A 10733-nucleotide genomic window follows, 5' to 3' on the forward strand; every position below is an offset into this window, starting at 1 on the left:
AAGGCAAATGGGCCTTCACAATTGGAGTTGTTCATGTGAGGGAGAGTTGGGTTCAGTATGTGGTACCCACTGCTTTTTGCCCCCTAGCTCTCACACAAGGCCCAAAGAAGAGGAATTTAACCTTTAAATAAACAATTTTTATTCATTGAATAAGCCCAATTCTAATTGGGCCTAAATAAAATTACTTGTGTCAAATTTTATTTTAGCAACCTAGTCCATTTACTTAGTAAAACTTAAATGGGCTTCCTATATGCATCTAAGCCCAATAACAAACAATAGGCTCACACAGGTCAAATGATTTGGATGGGCCCTATCATGTTACTAGGTTTACACAGATGGAAGAAGTACAAAATTTACCTGTTACAAATTATTTATAAGATCTATTGATAATTGGACTATGATTAAAATCAAATCATTGGATCTGTCAACAAGTTAATCATAGAAATTTAGATAAAATAAATAATAGGTTTGTTAAAAAAAGTTTGAATAAATAATATAAAATTAAACAAACAATGTCCATGTAACAAATTGTGAAAATAAGGTTATTAATATAATTAAATTATTATTCTTAAACTAACCAACTAAATTTTGAAAATTTAGGGTTGTTAAAAACCAACCCTTAAAAATGTCATCAAAATTTAAAATTCAAAATTGAAAACTAATTTAAAATATCAAGGTTTATTTGAATTATTTTTATCAAATTAAATTAAATATCAAATAAGATAAATGATTTGAAAAAAATATCTTCAATATCATCTTCTAATGTTATAATTTAATAAAATTAAAATAATAAAATAAACCACTTTTAAAATAGATGTGGTTAGATAATTATTCTTTTAAGAATAAAATAATAAATAAATAATAGTTATCCTAATTATATGTCAAAATATCTTAAATTAAGCATAATTCAAATTTCTACAAAAATATCCAAGTTATTTAAATATTTTAAATATAATTTATAAATTAATAATAAGTAAAATGATATAAAATAGTAATATATCAATTTTAAACTTATATTTTATAAACAATTAAATATTTAACAAAATAACAAATGTTTGAATTTGAAAATATTATAGTTAGAATATCTATAAAAATATCTAGGTTAATTTCAAATTTATTAATTATTCAATTTGTCATGTAAGATAATTTTAATATAATCTTTTAAATAAAAAAGATAAAGTTATCTTTTAAAATATGTTGAATATCAAAATATCTGATCTTATAATTAAATAATATATAAATACTAAAGAAATTACAAATTTTAAATCTTACCATAATTTAAAAAATAAAATAATCAATTTTTAAATTTAAACCTCAAAATGTCAAAATTAATAATAATCTATTGAAAAAGAAATATTATTAATTTAAAAAATGATATTTAAGTTCAAATATATTCAAAAATAATATTTTATTTTAAATTTGGGGTTTGAAAATTGTAAAAATCAAAATTGGGGAAAAAATCTTACAAAAATCGCAAAATAGAGGTGGCTGTTAGCAGGGTTGCACGTGCAGCCCTTGATGCGCGCGCATGAAGGGTGACGCCGAGGAAAGTCGTCATCTGCAGCATCCTTGACCAGGAAATCTCGGTCAGCTGCAGGGTGACACACGCCTTCAGACAGGCATCGCCTCCATTGTCCGCGCGCGTCAGGCTTCCTTCTCTGAAGCCTGGTGCGTGCGATTGAGCACCATGCAACCCGAAACTTCCAAAATTCATAACTTTTGCAATTTTTATGGGAATCGAGTTCCGTAAAAAAAATTGCTTAATTTTTCACAAGAAATCCAAATAAAATATTTTCAGAAATAGAAAAAATATTTTTCATGGAAAAAATTTTGTACAGCACATACATTCATCAAATAACACATAAACCACATGAAACCATCCAAATCAACACAAATCATCGTTTTAATTCATATTTCATGAAAGTAAATCATTACAATGGGTCTGAGGCCAGTTGTTGGAAATATGTTACTAGGATCCAGATTTACTAACAAGTATGTTTCATTAACATCCTAATATGAATTCTAAAACAATGAAATAAACACATAAGGGTTTAAGAAAACCTTACATTGGGTGCAACGAAATATAATGACTCCTTCGGTTCAGATCTCTAGCCCTTTGATTCCTTTCTGTAGCAGAGCATTATCAAGATCTGAACCTAGATCTCTTTCTCTCCTTCTTGAGTCCGATTCTCTTTCTCATTGATTGGATTCTTCACAGTCTTACACACTATGATTGAGATACCACTTGATGTGTGTGGGCACTCACTCTATCACTCAAGGCTGAAAAAAATTTGAAGAAGAAAAGAGAGGGAAGGTGGTTTCGGCCTATAGAGAAAGAAGGCTTAGGAAAATTTCTGAAAGTTAAATTTCATCAAACTTTAAGTGTGAGCCATCACTATCTATTTATAGGTAACCACCTAGGTTTAGGTTAGAATTATTTGGCACTAAAATAATAGAAAAATAAATGGTAAAATTCACACTAAGTGGCTGTCCATAGGATGTGGATTGGGCTCCACTTTGCTATTTTGCCATTTTGTCATTTTTCCATCTCATTTTCTCAAAAACGCCAATTTTCCAATTTAACCACTTAAATGCCAATTCCAATTATTTAATAACTAAAAAATAATTATTAAATAATATTGTCATTTAATATATTTATTAATTAGACTTAATAAATAAGACCTAGAATCTCTTTTCTTCACAATTTTGCCCTTGCTTAGTGAAAAATTCATAAACTAGAGATAGTCTAATTTTAGAATTATAATTGATTAATTGAAATCAATTAACTGAGTCTTAGAAGCAGTATGGTCTCAACTAGTATGGGGACCATGAGCCTATATAATCGAGCTTCCAATAAGCAGACCCAAAATTTACCAAGTAAATCCACTGATTTATTAATTCCTTGTTGCATCCACGCATAGAACTTGGAATTGCACTCTCAGTCATATAGAACGCTCTATATGTTCCACGATATAAATACGCTATAAATTATCTACTGTTAATCCCAATAATCAATGATCCTCTATAGATGATCTACATTGCATAGGGATAAAATTACCCTTACACCCTTTCAATGTATTTTATCCTTAAAACACTTGCCACCTATAAATGATATTTTAGTAAACTAATATTGTCACTAAAATGAACGTTCTATCATTTATCTTTATTTAGCAAGCTCGAAGGAAATAATCGTTTCAATTCTAAATACCTATAGAAGCTATAGATTCCATATCTATGATTAGCGCTCCCACTCAATTGCACTACCATGTTCCCAAAATGTACGTATCACCCTCACCCAAAAGTAGGCTTAACTAACAAATCAAAGAACATGTATAATACTCTTGTAACACCCTAACTATCTTAGGCGTATTACGTGATTTTTAAACGTACTGTGCAGCTCGTTGCTAATCAACGAGGTTTATGGAAAAACGTGATTAATTAAAATTTTGCTTTTTCATTAAACTTATAAACCGTTTTACAAAAGTCTCGGGATCCCGATTTATAAAATATTTACAAACGTTTTAACTGTTTAACTTTTACAACAAAAAGAAAGTCGTCTAACGACAGTTACAAAAATCTCAGCCCTGCTGTCCCGAGGATCGTACGCTCCAGGCCTAACCGCCCCGACATGTACAATCTCATATGCTCGGTCACGGTCCATCAGCTACAGCCTTGCCTTTACCTACACATGAACGCAAACTGTGAGTCGACAGACTCAGTAAGAAAAGCATACTAATATCATACATAAAACTGACTGCCGTGTCCAACACGATACTGAGTCCCGCTACTGCCATGTCCAACATGGTACTGAGCACTACTGCCATGTCCAACATGGTACTGAGTTTTGAACGTTCAGGGGACGGTACTATTGACAAGTATCCTCCTGATCGGTCGAACCGGTCATACTCCGGCTGCTGGTCATACTCCAGCCTGTACCGACGGGATAGGTCAATAGCACTGAACCACCAACCAAGTGTCAGCCTGATCGGTCGAACCGGTCATACTCCGGCTGCTGGTCATACTCCAGCCTGTACCGACGTGACAGGGTTGGATGGTTCGAAGCCTAAATACATATCTAATGTAATCTAGCAGGCTTCCTACATGCACGCTAAACATGTAATCTACATATGCATACTGTTATACTAATCTTACCTGGATTCCGATTTCAGGTGTGCCGGTCAACCTGACTGGAACTGAAGCTGAACGGCGGATTACTGGCTCCTAAACCATAAAAATCACAACGCTATAAGTGACACGCTAAATCACTTCCCGGGGACTAAAACTTGAAACTAAAAGTTTCCCTATCGATAAAAAGCATGGCAATACCCCTAAAAACCCAAAAACGAGGAAAACTAGGGTTCTGAAAAATCCCCAACCGGCAGACCGGTTGCCCAACCGGAATTCCGGTTCTGGGAAATTCTGAACCCCCATCCGGAATTCCGGATGCTCAACCGGAATTCCGGTTCCTCGCAGGCAGCAACCATAAAATCTCATAACTTGACCAATTCGACCCCAATTGGTCCCAAACTTTCCAGACCTGTTCTAAATACCCTAAAGAACAAATCCAAGGCAACAAACCTACCCAGAAACCACAAATACAAAATTTGCCATTGGAGCTCAAGCTTTGAGTTCCAAACTCAAGCTTGAGCAAACCACCTAAACAAGCATGCAAACCAACTTAATTCAACATAACTAAGCATAATATCACCTCTGCAAACTAACAAGAACAGCAGCAACAACACAGAACATAATCACAACATTTTCCTTCCAAAATTCATACTTTTTCACATAAAAACTAAAAGCTTAACAATCTAACCTACATGCTTCAACATAGCTTAATTCCTATCAATTTAACATGCTTGAATCACACAAAATAATCACAAAACACAGCAGCCAACAACATCCAAAACTACATGCATTTTCATCCATTTTCATCATTTTTTTCAAGAAAAACAAGTAAGAGATTAAAGCCAAGAATTACCTTAAAGAAAATTCACTTTGATCTTGCTAAAATGACTTGAATTCACAACCAAAAATCCCAGCTTTGAAGAATAATGCCATTTTATTAAACCCATTTCAGCCAAAAGCAATTAAATAAATAAACATTTATTTCATTTAATAAACTCATATAAGACAAAACACTAATGGGGCAAAAAGACCATTTTGCCCCTCCACCATAAAATCACAAAAATCATACTAAAGGGGTATTTTTGGGACATTCTAAATTCCCGGCCATTCCCGACATTCCCAATGTCTAAAACCCGTCCCCAAAATACTAACATACTAAGTTGTGATTTCTACTGAGCCAAACGCCGAGTTCCAAAAACCGGACACCGGAAATGCGAAATATAAAAACTGCTGATGACATAATTATGCATATCTGAATTCCATAAATATCAATAATAAATTATTTAAATAGCTATAAATAATTTCCTGATTAAACATAAACAACTGCTAATTTCCAAATTAACTAAGCGGGCTTTACAACTATCCCCCCCTTAAAAGGATTTCGTCCCCGAAATCTAACCTGAATAACTCTGGATATTGAGCTCGCATATCTGATTCTAGCTCCCAGGTGGCTTCTTCCACCTTACTGTTTCTCCAGAGAACCTTGACCAACGCTATGGTCTTATTCCGAAGGACTTTATCCTTTCTATCCAGGATCTGCACTGGCTGTTCCTCATAAGACATATCTGACTGAAGCTGAAGGCTCTCATAACTGAGTATATGAGAGGGGTCTGAAACGTATTTTCTCAACATTGAGACATGAAATACGTTGTGCACTGCTGATAAAGCTGGAGGCAATGCTAACCGATATGCCACTTGACCTATCTTCTCGAGAATCTCGAAAGGTCCTGTAAACCTAGGGCATAACTTGCCTCTTTTCCCGAAACGTTTAATCCCCTTCATCGGAGATACTCGCAAAAACACATGGTCCCCTACTCGGAACTCAACATCCCTACGTTTCGGATCTGCGTAACTCTTCTGTCTGCTCTGTGAGGCAAGCATTCTAGCTTTAATCTTTTCTATTGCCTCGTTGGTCCGCTGAACTGACTCTGGACCTAGGTATTTCCTCTCCCCTGTCTCATCCCAGTGGATAGGGGATCTACATTTCCTACCGTACAACAGTTCGTAGGGTGCCATCCCTATCGTACTCTGATAACTGTTGTTGTACGAGAACTCTATCAACGGTAGATATTTACTCCATGAACCCTCAAAGTCCATAACACAGGCTCTCAGCATATCTTCCAATATCTGAATTGTCCTTTCGGACTGACCATCTGTCTGAGGATGAAATGCTGTACTGAATTTTAGCTTCGTACCCATTGCCCGTTGCAAACTCTGCCAAAATTTGGAGGTGAATTTCGGATCCCTGTCCGAAACTATAGATTTCGGTACCCCGTGAAGTCTCACTATCTCCCTGACATATAACTCTGCCAACTGATCCACTGAAAATGTCGTTCTAACCGGCAGAAAATGAGCAGATTTCGTAAATCGATCCACCACTACCCAGATGGAATCATGCAAACCCGTGGTCCTAGGTAACCCGACCACAAAATCCATTGTAATATCCTCCCATTTCCATTCTGGTAGGGTTAGAGGCTGCAACAACCCCCGTCGGGTCTCTGATGTTCAGCCTTGATCTGCTGACATGTGAGGCATCTCGAAACGAATTCTACCAAATTCTTCTTCATACCGCTCCACCAGAAGTACGGTTTCAAATCTTGGTACATCTTGGTGGTGCCGGGATGCAGAGAATACGGGGTAGAATGAGCCTCTTCAAAGATCTCGTTTCTCAAGTCCACACTGTTCGGGACACAAACCCTGGCTTTATACAAAAGCATTCCACTAGCTGACACTGAAAAGTCTTTGGCCTGACCAGCCAATACCTCATCTCGGATCTTCACTAACTCCGGATCTGACGTCTGAGCAACCTTTATTCTTTCTAACAGATCAGATTGCAGCGTTAAGTTGTGAAGCTGACCTACCACAAACTCAATGCTGGATCTAACCATATCCTCTGCTAGCTGAGGTGAGATCTGAACCATGCTAGCTACCTGCCCGGGACCCTTTCTGCTCAGGGCATCGGCCACTACATTGGCTTTCCCGGGATGGTAAAGGATCTCACAATCATAATCCTTCACTAATTCCAACCAACGCCTTTGTCTCATGTTCAAATCTTTCTGAGTAAAGAAATACTTGAGACTCTTATGGTCGGTATAGATTTCACACTTCTCCCCATACAAGTAATGCCGCCAAATCTTCAGTGCAAAAACCACTGCGGCCAATTCTAAATCATGAGTCGGGTATCGCTGTTCATAATCCTTTAACTGACGGGAGGCGTAAGCGATAACCCGATCGGCTTGCATCAATACGCACCCCAAACCCTGTTTGGATGCGTCACAATAGACCACGAACTTCTCCTTGTCCGAAGGCAAAGCTAGCACCGAGCGATAATCAACCTCTCGTTTCAGCCTCGAAAACTAGCTTCGCATTTATCTGACCAGATAAATCGCTGATTCTTCTTTGTAAGCTCGGTTAGGGGCATTGAAATTTTGGAGAACCCCTCCACGAACCTACGGTAGTACCCAGCTAATCCCAAAAAGCTTCTGATCTCTGTCACTGTCTTCGGTCTCGGCCAATCCCTGACGGATTCGATCTTCCCGGGATCCACCTTGATCCCGTCCTTACCCACAATGTGTCCTAGGAAGGACACCTGAGACAACCAGAACTCACATTTCTTGAACTTGGCGTAGAGTCTATGTTCTCGAAGTCGTTGCAGTACCATCTGAAGATGTAACTCATGCTCCTCTTCTGATTGAGAGTACACGAGGATGTCGTCGATAAACACAATCACACAGATATCGAGGAAATCCTTGAATACTCTGTTCATCAGGTCCATGAATGCTGCAGGAGCGTTGGTTAGTCCGAATGACATAACCAGAAAGTCGTAGTGTCCATACCTAGTGCGGAAAGCCGTCTTTGGAATGTCCTCCTCTCGGATCCTCAACTGATGATAACCCAAACGGAGATCAATCTTGGAAAAGACCGTCTTCCCCTGAAGCTGATCGAACAAGTCATCGATCCTAGGTAATGGATATTTATTCTTCACCGTCAGCTTGTTCAACTCTCTGTAGTCGATGCACATCCTCATAGATCCATCCTTCTTCTTCACGAACAAAACCGGGGCTCCCCAAGGTGACACACTGGGCCGAATAAACCCTATGTCAAGCAACCCCTGGAGCTGAATCTTCAATTCCTTAAGTTCAGCTGGAGCCATCCTATACGGGGCTTTGGAAACTGGATCCACCCCTGGTGCCAAGTCAATCACGAAGTCAATCTCCCGCTGAGGTGGTAACCCTGGATGTTCTTCGGGAAAAACGTCCAAAAATTCCCGAACCACACTGATGTCCTCTGGCCGAATGGTGTCTGGCCGAGTGGTGTCCACCACCACGGCCAGAAACCCTAAGCACCCACCGTGCAATAATTCTCTCGCTAACATAGCCGAGATCACCGGGATCCGAGATCCCTGAACCGAACCCACAAACACGAACGGTTCTTCACTTTCCGGTTGGAAGACCACCATCTTCCTCTTACAGTCAATGCTCGCCGAATATTTAGATAGGAAATCCATTCCTAAAATAATATCAAATTCGACTAAGCTTATCTCTATCAGATCAGCGCTTAACTCTCTACCATCTATCCTGATCGGCATAGACCTAATCCACCTATTGGAGATAACCAATTCTCCGCCAGGTAACAGGGTTCCAAACCCTGATTCATATCTATCAAAGGGTCTACCCAACTTACTAAAGACTCTGGCCGCCACATAAGAACGTGTAGCCCCAGAATCAAACAGCACTGAATAAAGCGAGTTGTTAATAAAAAGCTGACCTGTAACAACTGATGGGCTGGCATCTGCATCAGCCTGCGTGATGGCGAATACCCTGGCTGGAGTGGGTATCGCTGGAGCTCTCGGTGCCTCTGGCCGGAGCTGGGGACATTCCCTCTTGAAGTGCCCGGGCATGCCACAATGGAAGCATCCCTGCCCCTTGCACTCGCCCCGATGGTGCCTCTTGCAGCTAGGGCACTCGGGATAGGAGAATCGGGTCTCATTACCACCAGGACGACTCCCTCTGTTCTGGTTCCCCCGGAACCTCTTGTTCTGACTCGAGCCGCCGGAAGCAGTGGGTGCCCTCTTCCTCTGATCAATGGCCGAACCACTACTCCCCCTGCTAAAGCCTGATGCAGGAGGGGTAGGAGCTCCGCCACTAACCGGAGTACTGGCTGATTCTGACATACACCCCACTGCGCCCTCAGCTCGCAGTGCCTTCTCCACCATCTGAGCATAGGTGGTGCTGTCGTCTGTGGTAATCATCAGGTCATGCCTGATCTTGGGATTCAACCCGTCCAAATACTTCTCCTTCCTGCTGAAGTCGGTCGGCACAATTCCCGAGGCTAACCTCGCCAACCGGTCAAACTGAGTAGTATACTCAGTGACACTCATGTTCTCCCGCTGGGTCAGGTGAACGAACTCTTTCCTCTTGGCGCTTCTGACCGCCTCATTATAGTATTTTGCGTTGAAGAGTTCCTGGAACCTTTCCCAGGTCATGGTGGTGACATCGTGAATCTGAGACACCATGTCCCACCATACCAGGGCATCCTCCTGGAACTGAAATGTGGCGCACACCACTCTGTCGTTACCGGTGACACCCATGAAGTTCAAGATTCTGGTGATCACCGTCAGCCACTGTTCGGCTTTCGATACATCTGGACCTCCCAGGAATACCGGAGGTGCTTGCTTCCGGAACCGCTCATATAAAGGTTCCAATCTGTGGGCCGCCACCACTATCTCGGCCTGGGCAGCAGGGGCAGGTGCCACTGGAACTACTGGCACTGGAACTGCAGGAGCACCCTGCTGTCTCAACCTCTGAATCTCGAGGTCTTGTTCTTCGATCCTGGCTTGCATCTCCGCAAACCGCAACTCCCAATTCGGGGCTCCCTGATCGGCTGGGGGAGCACAGGCAGCCTGTGGCGGGTCCTCAACACCCCGACCACGAGCCCTGCCTCGGGGACCTCTACCTCGGCCCCTAGCAGGTGGGGGAAACCGAGCTCCCTCTCCCTGATTCGACCCCACGGAGTTGCCCCGACTCCTGGTAGTCCGCCTGGCGTCCATCTAATTAGAACCGCCTGCGAAACCAAGAGTTGGCATATCAGGTCGTATTCAAGGCGAGCTTACTAATGCCGCTTAATTTGGAAATTAGAAATGAAACATGCGCCTATTCTACTATCAGGCTACTAACATGCTTCCTAACAGGCTTTTCTTTTTCATAACTGAATAAAATAAACTACTAAAGCAATAAAGGCTTACTGAACCGTGAACCGAGCTAACTGCTGATGATGATTGTACATGTCGTGACGATCTTCGGAAGACAACCTGGCGGCTCTGATACCAAATTGTAACACCCTAACTATCTTAGGCGTATTACGTGATTTTTAAACGTACTGTGCAGCTCGTTGCTAATCAACGAGGTTTATGGAAAAACGTGATTAATTAAAATTTTGCTTTTTCATTAAACTTATAAACCGTTTTACAAAAGTCTCGGGATCCCGATTTATAAAATATTTACAAACGTTTTAACTGTTTAACTTTTACAACAAAAAGAAAGTCGTCTAACGACAGTTACAAAAATCTCAGCCCTGCTGTCCCGAGGATCGTACGCTCCAGGCCT

The 10733-nt window shown here is 40.5% G+C and overlaps 1 protein-coding gene across 2 annotated transcripts; it reads right to left on the bottom strand.

Annotated features, from left to right (window-relative positions):
* Positions 1 to 3434: 3434 nt before the first annotated feature.
* LOC133033654 (uncharacterized) lies at positions 3435 to 9530 on the bottom strand. Of its 2 annotated transcripts, none has more exons than XR_009685784.1 (2): positions 4153 to 5040; positions 3435 to 3682 (listed from the first exon to the last, which is right to left on the bottom strand). XR_009685784.1 is itself a non-coding variant. In XM_061108652.1 (2 exons), exons 1-2 carry the CDS (start codon positions 9506 to 9508, stop codon positions 3651 to 3653), a joined length of 645 nt encoding a protein of 214 aa, XP_060964635.1. In that variant the 5' UTR covers positions 9509 to 9530; the 3' UTR covers positions 3435 to 3650. The 2 variants fall into 2 exon arrangements, 1 of the variants encoding a protein (XP_060964635.1); XM_061108652.1 differs by lacking the exon at positions 4153 to 5040 and adding an exon at positions 8896 to 9530.
* Positions 9531 to 10733: the final 1203 nt, after the last annotated feature.

This window comes from Cannabis sativa, chromosome 1 (genome assembly GCF_029168945.1).
Source record: "Cannabis sativa cultivar Pink pepper isolate KNU-18-1 chromosome 1, ASM2916894v1, whole genome shotgun sequence".
Classification (NCBI taxonomy): Eukaryota; Viridiplantae; Streptophyta; class Magnoliopsida; order Rosales; family Cannabaceae; genus Cannabis; species Cannabis sativa.

What these genes read in the sequence shown, in the direction of transcription:
- LOC133033654 (XM_061108652.1), bottom strand. Translation starts at nt 9,508, where the DNA reads ATGAGTGTCACTGAGTATACTACTCAGTTTGACCGGTTGGCGAGGTTA. An exon ending in CAGCCCATCAGTTGTTACAG is followed by an intron (nt 3,683 to 8,895) that starts GTCAGCTTTTTA and finishes GTTCATGTGTAG; the next exon opens with GTAAAGGCAAGGCTGTAGCT.